At 32.6% G+C, this 13748-nt stretch overlaps 1 protein-coding gene across 1 annotated transcript; it reads right to left on the bottom strand.

The window, feature by feature from the left end:
• Positions 1–1097: 1097 nt before the first annotated feature.
• Positions 1098–4506, bottom strand: LOC109793006 (uncharacterized). The gene is made up of 7 exons (XM_020352469.3): positions 4110–4506; positions 3906–4023; positions 3486–3574; positions 3329–3375; positions 3102–3190; positions 2486–2619; positions 1098–1883 (listed from the first exon to the last, which is right to left on the bottom strand). Exons 1-7 carry the CDS (start codon positions 4206–4208, stop codon positions 1239–1241), a joined length of 1221 nt encoding a protein of 406 aa, XP_020208058.2. The 5' UTR covers positions 4209–4506; the 3' UTR covers positions 1098–1238.
• Positions 4507–13748: the final 9242 nt, after the last annotated feature.

The raw sequence follows: 13748 nt of genomic DNA, 5'->3' as shown, positions 1-13748 counted from the left end.
TTTTCAACTTTATTTTATTTTTAAATTTATTTAAAATTTTCAAAGAAAAAAAATATAAAATGGAGTAAAAAAAATTGATAAATTTTAAGTCTAAAAATTAATCGTCCAGTTTAGATTTGACAAATTTAGACAATTTTTTTAGTTCACTTATTTGTTTTTCAAAATCTAGATGGTTGAATTATTGACCTAACTCATTAAGATAGAATATACTAAACGTATTTAATTTTCACTCTCTCATAAAAACACTTCAATTTTTATAGTTGAATGTAGTTTTTAGAATTGAGTAGAGTTTAATTTTCAAACAATCAGCGCAGTTGATTTTTATATAATAAAAAAAAAGATTTATGTTGTTATAGTGAATTTAGCATTAGTTTAGGTCAATTATTTATGCGGACCTCTGTAACGCAACACTACTACCTAGGTCGTAGCCTTCCCCGATACAAGATACACATTCATGGTCTGCCTCTAAATGGTGAATGCATGCATCTTTTGCATTTCCATGCTTCATCACTACAGTACTTATGAACCTGCTACTTCTTCTGCTTCTGCATATGCATATGCATATGCAGGCACCACTCCAACTCTGTTTTGACTTCTCACTTCTCACAACCAAACCCGACACATATTCCTACCAACTCTCATCGTACAACACATATCTATAAACTATTGTTACATACCGCCATCTACCGTACATTATACATTATATAAAAAATTTCAAACTCCTTTTCCTTTTCCGTAATTATAAAAAAACCAAGTCCAACCCTTAAAAGATTCCATTCTAAAACCCTCCAAATCAAAATTGCATCTGCATCTCTGTAGCAATTAAATAAATTACAAACACCAACGTTGTCTTTACATTTTCAAGTTTCAACCAAATCCTCCTCCTCTACTTGGATTCATTCCATTACTGTTGGCCGTTTCCACCACGCTCCCTTCATCCCACTGCACGTCATTTCATACCCCGCCTCGCACGTCGTCGTTTTTTTTATTCTTTCATGGAGATGGAGCGTCCATGGTTCAGGTTGACATTCAATGCAACTAGAACCGCACGAGGGAACTTGAAAATTGAAATTCAGGAGCAAAGTGCAAAAAACGAATGGATGTCTAGTAGTACTTGATAATAATAATAATAATAATAATACATTTAATACTATGTACTGAGGGGGTAAAAACAAGAAGGAAAAAAATGGCAGTGGTAATGGGAGGCGTTGATTGCGGTGTAGTGGAATTTTAGAATATTAGAAACGCTGAGAAACAGAAACGTGGCGTCTTCTGATGTGAGGGGAAACAATGGAGATGAGGCCACCCAGTGGGGGCCTCATCTTTGACCTATAAACCATTTCGTCGTACGGTCTTCGGTAGAACTTCACGTACGCCAAGAACGATTCCCGGCACCTCTCTCCCCTGCTGCTCACCTGGCTCTCTCGCCGGAAGAACGTCGCCGGCGACTGCAGGAAGGAGGTCCGCGGTGGCGCCGTCACGCGCTGCGGCAGCGGGGTCGAGGGAAAGAGGCCCTTCCTGGAGGCCGGGGGGCCACGGCCACGGGGGGTCCTCGCGCATGGCGACGCGAACGAGAGTGACCGCGCGTTCAGCGGCGAGATTAGTGCGGGGGAGGCACTCGTGGGTCCCACTTTCGATGCTGACGTGTCGGTCAGGCTCAGGTACCAGGGCTTCAACGAGTCCAGGTGCTGAGATACGGTGAAGGAGAACCGCGACGACGAGCACGACCCAATCTTCGCCGTTGATTTAACGCTCGAGGTATCGAATCGGAGGGACGAGGCTCGCGGGTACGCCGCGAAGTCGTTGAAATCCAACGATTCTTCGAAATCCAACGAGGATACCACCGTCGTCCACGCTGATAATTCCACGAACGGACGAACACCCTGCAGTCCAGTGCACCATCGTCAACACAAAACACACCATAATTACTCTATTCTACTTTAATTTGTTTTTTCTGCAATATTTAATATTTAATATTTAATATTAAATGGGTACAAATAAGTCTTTTTCAATCCCTTGCCAAAACAGTATATAGTGTTCCCTCGTACACTATGAAATATGAATGTAACGAGGACAAATAAACTAGCTTTTCAATTTCTTGGTTGGTTAATGGTCTACATTTGAATTTATGATAATGTTGAACAGTAACGGGAAAGGGATACTTTTTGTGCATGGGGTACAATGTTAATTAATAGAGTGAGTATATATGAACTTGGTTTGGATATAGGGTCGTGGGTGGGTGGACCACCAAAAAACCAGGGGAAGTGGTCCATTTATTGATATTGGTCAAACATGCATGATCTGAGGATATGATGATGCCAGAAAGGGTGCATTATGTGCCCAACACAACACAACACAACAGCAGAACGAGACCACCAAACTAAAATGTGGTGGAACAGTGTTAAAAGAGTTTAACTGCCACTTGGCAAACAGTACATGGTAGACTACCAAAATTAGGTACGTAAGGATTTTGAATTGTGGTTACCTTCCACAAGTAAGCGAAAAGCGAGGGAGTGTCTATGACAAACGCTTTGCATAGCCTTCCTGGGTAGTACTCCGCCACAATTTTCAGTGCTGGTAGCAACAAGTTCATGAAAGCAGATGCGGATCTGTAAAAGCCTGCAACAGGCAATTAAGTAACCCGTTAGTATTCCCCAATCTTCAAATTAGCTTTGGGACGATAATTTATAAAATTGTTGGGGTGAGTAAAAAAAGGTAAAGGGGTACTGGCAAAAGCTAAAAAGGAGAATCATGGGTTGTTCCTCTGCTGCAATGGCATAATTTAAGGAAGCATTAAAGATTGAAATGGACCAATTCGGGTAGAGAATATCAATAATGACACCAATTCCCAATAATACCCTTTTAACATGGTTATTAATTGGAGCCTAGAGTCTGAGACACCTCAGGGGCACTCCGGACACTTTCAGTGTGCCCCTCTGGCCCTGCCGGTGATCCTAACAGAGTTCCACATCCCCCCTGCCTTCTCATTTATTGTTCTGATCCCTAAATCTTTTCTGTTTTCCTTCACCCCTTTTACTTGTTTTGTTTCTTTACCAATAACTGTTTCAAATGGCATCATGGAAATTTGGCAGCTCACTTACTTGCGTCGAAAAGAATCACAAATTGTTCTACGTTTTTTGGCATGGTCGAGATGGCCACCTCCAGTGTAAAGGCCAGCAAACGAGTGAACCTTCAATATCAAAATAAACACATGAGTAAATAAATAACTATATATATCAAGAGTAAATTTATTTAGTTGGTTCTACTATAATAGCAGTGTGAGAGGGTAAAAATATATTTGTTAATTCTCTCGTGTTTGGTAACTTACATCTTCTGGGAATGCAACTTTTGATAGTCTTGCTTCAAACGAAAAATCTGTCACCACCCCAATTCAAATTAATCACAAACTTTTATTTGAAGTGACGAGATAAAATAATATTAAAAGTAAGGCTCAAACACAAAGTCAGAGAAGGGTATGAAATTACCACAACAGGTCTGGATTCGTCGTCATGACCAGCCACATAGGCCAACCCATCAGCTAGTTCAGCTGAGAAGTCATCTGCTATCAAATGGTCTGTTTTCAACCCATCAAAGGAAATCATGAGTTACATTTCATGATATTATGTTTGATAAAAAAATTTAATAATTTTTTTTATGTGTGTGTGTGGGGTTTTGGGGTATGGACGAGGAAAGGTAAAGAGAGTGAACTAATGATTACTAGGAGTAGTGGGGTGCGTTTCACTTTAACGTTTGGTTCAAAGGGAAGGGAAAAGCAAGATTCCTTGGCGAGAGAAAACAAAAAGAGAAGTCGGCGTGTTTTGGCAACGGGAAAAAGCTTTTGCGAGAAAAAGGAATTAAGGGGGTGAAGTGGAGAAGAAGGAGAAAGAAGAATTCGTGGAATATACCAGTGATAACACTCTCTCTCCAAGCAAGACAAGCCTTGAGTTGCTTGGCAGCTTTTTTCACACTATCCCCTTTTGCTTTCAGAAACCGTCTCACACAAGCATAGTTGCAAAACTTCTCCTACACACAAAAACAAAATTAACCACAATTTAATATATCCTCCAAACAAGTCACTTAACATGTTAAGCAAGAGGGAAAATAAAAACCTGTTTGACAGTGAGAGGGGTTTGTTTTCTGAGGAGCTCAAGAACAGCTTCAACTTTGGGTGTCTCCTTGTGATCTCTGAGCTCTGTTTTCTTCCCCATTTCGAGAAACAAGGCTAATGCGTTTGCAATAATTACCAAATCTCCAACAAGGTAGTAGCCAGCTAGAGAGAACAGAACGACTATTATTCCAAACTTCTGCTTCACGCAACCATTAATAAAAGGGTGGGAGGGGTTCTTGTCGCTCAACTCAGAGGAAAGAGAGAGAGAAAATGAATGTAATGTGATAGAGGAACTTGGAGGCTTTATTTATAGCGAAACGACGGCAAATAACGCCGTTACGCACCAAAGGGGGGAAAAGAAAAACACGAACACTTAGATTAGATGAGATGAGAGAGAGAGGGATTTTGTTTTTGAAAACGTCAACACTTGTGATTACTTATTAGGCTTGAGAGTCCACAGTGATTTTTTGAGTCGATGTCCCAAAATGGGTCCCCACTCACCACCACAATGATGCCCCCGACAGGGATTCGTAACGGAAAACGCCGACTTTGCGTGTTAAACTAGTTTCAATTTTCTTTAATTTTTGCCAAGGATGTGCCCAAAATTTGCAACTCTAATTACACACATGAAAATAAAGCAAACAAACAAATGTCTAGTGAAGAAAAAGATAAAATTCCCTAAAATTACTTGAAATAATGATACTTGTCATTTCTTCAAGCGAGAGATCATTAACAGAAATCAATTCTACGACTTCTAAGTTTCTGTAATTCAATTAAATGTTTACCAATTGACTTAATTTTCCTAGTTTACATTGGTCTTTTGAATTATTATATATTTTGTTTTTTTTAAGCTCTACTATTTTCTTCTTAGCATTCCTTACCCTTTTTTTATTAATTAATTTAATAGAAAGAAGAGTTTAAAAATTTATATTTTACATATTTTATAATTAAAATTTGTATAAGAGTAAAATAACAGAAATAGTATATAAATAACTTTGTAGCTCTTCTAAAGTGTATTTTATTTCACTACATGCAAATACTAATTAAATTTTCTTAACTAGAATATTGGATAAAAATATAAAAGTCAAAAGATTATTTTTAAATTGAAACATTACACTTTCGTTTTTTGCTTTTTAACCAATACTTTTCTTGTCAATAATTGAAAAACGTTCATAAAATATAAAGTAATTGAGAAATTTTATGTTGTGGACATTTTTATTATGATCGAATCGTTTCTCAAAATATAGAAAATTATTTGACAGGCAAAACAATTTATAATTTGTACTAGTTGATCACGCGTTCAGTAGAAAATTTATGAAAAAAATTATTTCTTTAAAAATTACCTATACATATATAACTTGAATTCAAAATTACTAATTAAATTAAAATAATTTGTATTAGTTAATCAGGCGTCTAATAGAAAAAGAAATATATAGTACGATAAACATTATATATAAGCTTGTAACTAAAATGTAAATAGTATTTATATAATAATTAACCGTTCGTGTCTTAATTTTAGAGAAAAAATAATAATTAACAAAAAATTATACCAACTATCATCCTATTACAAGTCATATTGCATGTCAAGTTTATTAATTCTAATGATAATCACCTAACAAATTATATCAAAAATTGATTTCTAATTGATTTAGGTGTAAAATATTTTACATTAATAGTAGATGAGTATTACACTTTTTTATTAGTACATAAGTTCAATCCACACCAACAATATAACTAAAAATTAATACTTTATATATTAATTATACTAACTAGTTAAAACAATAAACCGGTATTGTACTAAATAAAATATTGCAATTATAATATATATTTTTTTATTTATATTTTTAAGTAATTAATTTTAAATAATAATAATAATTTTCCACTAATGATTTTAAGATGTTTGGCGAATCCAGAGGAGAGAAGGCAGAGAAGTGCAAGAGGACAAATTGGTGGTGGATTTATATTGTGATAGGCTCACTCTTATGTGCACAAGCTCACGCTCCATTACTTGTATCTTTTAAAAGTGTTACGCATAAGTTAGTATATAAATATATACTCTTAAGTAATATATCTCCAAGTAATATAGGAATAAAGTGTTTCGAAATATCTCAACAATATACAACACAAAATAGTACTCTTTATTGTATAAAGAAGCCTTCTACCTCACCTCACTTCACCATTTTTATTTTATTTTTTAAAAATTAATTAGTAAATCCCTAAATCATTTAAACACAAATAATTAGGTCTTTATTTTTTTTAGTTTTAATTAAGTCGTTCATATTATAAATTTTGTTTTAGTTAGATTCATAGTATCTTTAAAACGTCATAAATTTTGTCATTTTATAACGGTTTCACGAAATGAGTGACTTAATTGTTTAATTTTATTTAAAATTTGATAACTTAATTCAATATTTTTAATATAATTTATTTTATAAAGACGATAACAAGTATCAACTTAAATTCACATACACCTACACTATAGCAAGCCCTAAAATAGTTTGAATATCTCAATATTAATTTAACTTTTATATTTTTCAAATGAGCGTATTACATACTAACGTTTGTTAGTCTAATTAGTGATGTGATTAGCCCTCAAGTCTCAAATTTGATATTTTGGATTTGATAAAAAAAAAACATATTCTTGAAAGAAATAGATTCAATACAATTAAGGTTTAAAGAGAGACGTCTAATCTTTGATGAAGCTGAAAACTAGTCTTTTAATAGCTAAAATCATAAGGAAAATCTGGTTGTGTTTTTTTATTAACTATCATTACATACCATCATATAACAAATGCAGTACTCTAATTCAAACATACCTTACAAGAAAATGTTATTTCAGCAATACAAGGTAAAACAAAAAAGGCTTAATTATAATTTTTAGCATACAAATTTTATGATTTCAAGAATTTTGTCATCCAACTTTTGAAATTGCTCATTTAGTCATCAAAATAATTGATTACATTTTGTTAGTTGACTAATAATGTGATATATTGACCAATGATGTGATATGCATATTTATTACTAATGCATATGATATATTTTGTCATATCATCATCTATATGTTACATTACGTTAACGATTTAATATGTTACACCCCTAATTAACGTAATGAATCAACCATTAATATGTTACATCATTTATCAACTAATAGAAATAGATAATCAATTGATGGAATAATAAAATGTGTAAAAATTTGAAAATTTGATGATAAAATATGCAATTTCAAAAGTTTGGTGATAAAATTCAGGAAATCATGAAACTTGAGTGAGAAAATGCTCAATTAAACCAAACAAAAATTAAAACTTAATTTTTCTTAATACACGATATTTTTTCAATAACATAATTGCTACAATTTGATCGTGTTCTTTGGAGGCTGGTTGGGGTTAGGAAATTATCATAATTCATAGCACAGGCAGATGCATATATTCCTTTACTCATGTAGCAGCGGCAAACTGGCATTGAATTTTCATAGTGACAGTTCAATTATGATGTGGAAGACCGGAAGTGTGGTGTGTGCAGTGCAGGTAGGAAGGGAAAGGCTGCAGTGATGGATTAGGCTGAATAGGAGTGGGACTGTGCGAGAGAGTAATTACACGACCAAGTACATGATCATTGTTTTTGGAAAATGGGATGCATATGAAATATAAGAGGCCAAAACAATACCCGGGCACGTGAACGGATATTGCGGGATAAGTATACGTATGATTAGCATGTATATGTTACAGAGACAAGAGTCCATGATTTTGTTTGTAGTAACTTATTACTCATTGAAATAATGCACCTACAATCATGTTTCTCTTAATATCTTTCACCTATAGCCTATAGGTATATGTAGCTGTGATTTTGTGAACTGTGGCTTCCTTCCTTTGCGTGTGGAAGATAGAGTAGTAGTAGTGTATAGTATTGTTGTTTGCTTGGAAGTGGAAAATGGTGAATCCCACTTTTTCTGCTCTCAGATTGTTCTTATTGCATGGGGGGTTAAAGGGAATATTCATTTACCATCACCACTCGCTGTTTAGATTTGATAGGAGATTCTCCTCTTCTTTTAACTTCTTCGTACCACGTTTGTAACTCTTTTCTCCCACGCACCTTTATTTTTTCTCTCTGCATGCACTCAATTTTGGACACTTGGATGCTACATATGTCCATTGTTTCTTCAATGATTATTCTCGAATCTAAGTTTGTTTCCTTCAATTCGTTATTCATTTGATGAATCATGCATGCATCAGCAATGGACTATAAAACATCAACTCTTGATTTATTTAATTTACAATGTCACACACATGTTCTATTTAAATCAGTTCTCTTTTGACTGGTATGCAGAGGAAATTTTTTATTTATTTGTTAATTGATATCTATTTGCACCTTCAAACGGGATCACGACAAACTACTTTTTAAAACCCTAATATATTAATTCATCATGATTTGAAGCAGATGTGTAATAATTAACAAATAAGGAGTAAGTAAACAAAGAAGGAAGGAGTTAATTTGCTTTTCCTTATGAATGACCATCTTATTAGGTATTCAAATTTACTTTTCTCATCGTGAATGAATGACAATGAACCACGAACAATGGAATTCGTACATATGGATGTAAAAATAATGCATGAAATTAAGTAGGCATATAGTAAATCATTCGTCCTCATGCATCCCTTATATATATTATATACACTGTGCTTGGACGACAAATGCTTGTGAAAACAGTGTTGGCAGACTCGCACGGAGAAAATTGTTCAACACAAAAAATAACTTAGTTCCATAAGTCAAAACCTTGATACTTGTTCTTCCGTGCTATTTAAAAAGACCCGTAGAAAATGATACACTAAATAAGTCCCATGTTCATAGAAGTTCAAGCTCCGTTGTCCTTACGGCGGTGACCCACCAAAGATAGAAAAAAAATTAAGAGAGAGAATTGGATGCCAAGGACATTCTCTATACGTCAAAAATTTTAAAATGCATATCTACTGTTACTAAATATTTTTTTTCTCTCTTTTAAATAAGACGGTTTTTAATTTATGAATTTTTTATGTAACTATCAACCTTTGCATTGTTTAATTAATTGCATGCCTAGAAGTACGTAGCCGAATTTCGAAAGCCAAAGTCAATATATATTGAAGTAGATTACGGAAATAAATAAATAAAAGATTAAAGAAAACAAATAAAAGCATATACTCGTCTGATTACCGAAACAAAACAGTGCGTTTTGTGGGGTTGAGGAAAAGTAATTAACCAAGTTAAAGCGGTATTTAGGCTGCTAAGTTGGGCTTTCCAAGATCAAGTTGTAAGCTTTATCGTCCTGGTTAAATTAATATTCATAAAGGTGGAATTTAGTGTGACATTTGTTTCACTTGTCCTCATTCAAATATTACAGAGATTCTGTTCTCTCTCTCTCTCTCTTTCTTTTTTTCAACTTTTATTTTATTTTAAAAAGGACCCATAACAAATAAGAAACTGATACTTGGATTCTAGAAGTAAAGTAATATTTGAAGTTTTGGGTTGGGATAATTTTAATATGTAGAATATAACTTTAGGGTCAGGTTGGCTAATTAGTTGAGCTAACTGGTGACTCTTTGAAGAGATATTATAGTATGATTGTGTACTAGTTGCTTGAAATAAATCTGTCCCACGTGGCCAAGGTTTACTAAAGTGGCTTGCTTCTCTTGTTCTCACTCACACACCCACCTACCCGTGTGAGAAAAATGCTGTGTTCACTTTCTCTAATTTCAAAATTTGAAACACGACCTCTCTCCCTCCCTATTGCCCTTGTGAACATGATGACCGATGCATATTGCACAGCGCACACACCACTTTTTTTTTTTACTAAAACCGCATCATGATTGAATCATTACCCCTTTAAATTCAAAGTGCACATTCCGTTTATCTATCTCTCTCTCTAAACAGTAGTGTTCACTGTGTTGAAGGATAGAGAGACAGCGATTTTGCTAAAATAATAGAAGCTACTATGTAATTTGACTAGAATTTGAGTGAGTGGGGCATGGGTGTCTGCTTTTATGGCCTGAAACGGACAGAACTTATGCGGGTTCACATTACCTTCAGAGGACTATATGGATGTGTAAAAGGATTCATTCTGGGACACACCGATTCACATTCATAAATGACATGTTCCCCACCAATTGCTAAGCAATTATGCTACCCACAAAAATTATAAAACATATAAACAAAAATATAAAAACATAATTATAAGTTAAATATTAATTAATAGGTACGATATATATGTTTGTTCATGTGTGTCTATGTGCTAATTATCATCATAGATAATAATTATAAACTCTTAAAATTATATTTTAATTCTACTATTTAAAATAAAAACTAATTAATAAATCATGCTACGTACTTATTTATGTAGCTGTGTTAGCAGTTTTGCAAAATAAAGAATGTTAAATGAAATTAATTATACTATCAATTATCAATTAATTTGGAGTTTAGAAGTTTTACAAAATAATACTTATAAATAGTTAATTAAACAAGCATGTCAAAAGTTTATTTTCATAATAAAAGAATGCAACTAAGTATAATCTTATCATCTAATATTATAATTATTTATGCCATACAAACTAATTCTACTACTTCACACAAATATAAAGAAGTAAAAAAATTATTGTACGTAATTATACTAATTATGGTGTTGATATGTGTCGTTATTAAGTAGAATAAGAATTAACCAAAATGACTCTCAAAGGACAAGAGTGAGTGGTGATATATATGCCAGGTCATTAGAGATTTAAAAACGGATCCATAATAATTCCAAATAAAATGAAGGAAATGATCTTTATATACACGGTTTCAATTAACAACTACCTCTCTACCACTTTGCTCCTTTTTCCCGCCTTTTCTCCATGCTAATTATAATGAAAATCGCCGTTTAGATTTTTATTTTTGTTGTTGAATATTTGGTATTATTTTCATTCACACATGTATGCGATATAAAACTGTAGAAAATATATATGTGATACATTAATGTATTAAAATTTACTTTTTATCTATGTGATAAATTAATGTATTAAAATTTTAAGTGTATTTAAATCATTTAAAATAATTAATTAATTATAATCTTTTTTTTAATATCTATTTTTTCTTATATCCCTAGCAACAAAGTTATTTCCGGTTAAATAAGATATTCTTCTATTAGTTTTTATTTTGTTAGCAAATTGTATTATTTACAAATATTATCAATTATCTTTCTCTATTTTGAGCACATTGTAAACAAAAGTATATTATATAGGCACTCCAATTAATTAAGGATTTTTTTTCTCACGTGCCAGTTGCAATATTTTTTTAAAAAAAAGTTATAGGCACTCATATTTTCAAGTTACAATATATTTTTTTAACAATGGAGAGGCGTATATTGGTCAAAAGGGGAATAATAAATAACCTTTGAAAATTATAAATTATATCTAAATATTGAAAAATTATATTCTTGTTAATAAATTGAGCTAGTTAATTAGTATTCGTTAGTTATAAAAATTAAAAGTGTAGTGAAACCTTTAAATACAGAAACATAGATCGATTGTGCTCAAAAAGGAAGTTTAAACTTTAAGGTTTAACCCAAAGTAAGACCGTAAAGGCACCGAATAATTAATCAAACGGTAACTATAGTATTATTAAAACTCAAAAGGTTGTCCATGTCTCAAACTTTACTGATCTTAAAGACTTGAAACCAATTATTTCGTTCCATTTTGAACCTAAGCCACCATATCCATTGAGATATTTTCTTTTCCCAAAATAAAAAAGATTTGACTAATTTAACAATGTTGGCTTTGTTAATCTTTATGAAACTAGCTGTATATTGAGTGGGAAAAAACAAAAAACTATCGACACTTAATAAAGTAGGATGATATATGCATGTAAAGGGAAACAGTGGATGTATGACGTGGACATTGAACTTTGGTGGGGCATCGTAACGGATGAACTGAAATTGACATAATTATTTTTTTTCTTTTTTAATTTATATTTTATAAAGATTTTTTCATGTGCAGAAGTGGAATACTTGGTTCTTAACCAACCGTTGCAAAAGCAGAAAAAAGGGGTAAGGGGTAATTAGTATTGAGAACCCACCAATAACATTTGCTGGACTGAATCTTTAATCATTCTAATTTAGTGGTAATGTAGTTGGAGCAGGACATTATTTTGTCCTCAGAACCCAATCGATGATACTGTTGATGCAGCAGCACAGGGAGAAGTGGATTCTCTGCGAGGGTGATCGATCCGGATCATGCCTTTTTCCTACTGCATCTGCAAACAATCTGCAACTTGGACCCATACCACTCTTTTAGTTTTATCTCTCTTTTGCTTTTCTTTAATTATTATCCTGCAAACTAATTTAATTTATCATGTACATCATCAGCTTAAAAACACTCTTTAATACTTGTACTAATTTTCTTAGAATTTTCGCTAATTATACTTAAATTCTACTTTTGACTTAAAACTTATACTCAGCTCTAGGATGCAAGTGGATGGTGATTCAACCGTGAATAGAGATGGCAATGGGGCGGGGCGGGTACGGGTTTCATGATACCCGTCCCCGTCCCTACGAGCCAAACTCGTCCCTGTTCCCGTATCCGTACCCGTCGAGTATGTGATTTTCATCCCCATTCTCGTTCTCATCGGGTATCGGGTATACCTGTAGTACCCGCCAAATTTTTTATTTTTATTTTTTTTAAAAATATAATATTTTTAAATTATTTTTTTAATTATATTATAATTATAATTAAGTTATTTCTTTATCTTATATTATAATAAATAATTACACATAAAAAAATATTAAAATTCTTTAATAAAATTAAATTAAAAGTGGATATTAAATTAAAAATGAGAACGGGGACGGGGACAGGTACAGGTACGGGGCGGGTAAGTACATACATGTACCTGTACCCGTACCCGGTCAAACCGGGTATTCCCCGTCAAAGTCGGGACGGGTTCGGGTATTACCCACGGGTACGAGTATAATTGTCATCCCTAACCGTGAATTCAATAAACTCAATTAAATTTTAATGAGTTGAGTTGGATTTATTTTTTACCTTCCATAATTATTGTTAAGTTGGATACCATGTTAAAAGGTTTGTAACATGGTGAACCATAACAATTTAACTTGACTTAAATTTGATAATAATAAAAAAAGATAAATTTAAATATATTTTTAATCTCTTAATCTTATAGTAAATTTATTTTTGATTTCTTAAATTTTAAAATGTTATTTTTAGTTTTTACAGTTTTTAAAAATTTTGTTTTAACTTTTCAAGTCATCAATAATATATTTAAAAGTGACGAATTAAAATAATTAGAGTTAATCACCTATACACTACCAGTGTAAAGTTTTTTTACACTGACAACCAATTATATCTCTTAATTGTGTCATGTCACTGTAAACACATTTACTTTTAACAGTGACATGACACAATTAAGAGATATAATTGGTTACCAGTGTAAAAAAAATTTACACTGATAATGTATAGGTGATTAACTCAAATAATTATACACGATCAATTAAGTTTAATATCATGTTTTCAATAATAAGGACATCAATAAATAGATTATATACAATAGTATTTGATAAGTTTTTTTTAGCAAAATTTAAGTAAAAGGATTAAAATAAGAATTTTTTAATTATAAGGACTAAAAA

The sequence above is a fragment of the Cajanus cajan genome, chromosome 7 (assembly GCF_000230855.2).
Source record: "Cajanus cajan strain Asha chromosome 7, NIPB_CcT2T_4, whole genome shotgun sequence".
NCBI classification, from domain to species: domain Eukaryota; kingdom Viridiplantae; phylum Streptophyta; class Magnoliopsida; order Fabales; family Fabaceae; genus Cajanus; species Cajanus cajan.
Note: the sequence above shows the minus strand (reverse complement) of the source record. Positions and strands in the feature narration are given on the sequence as shown.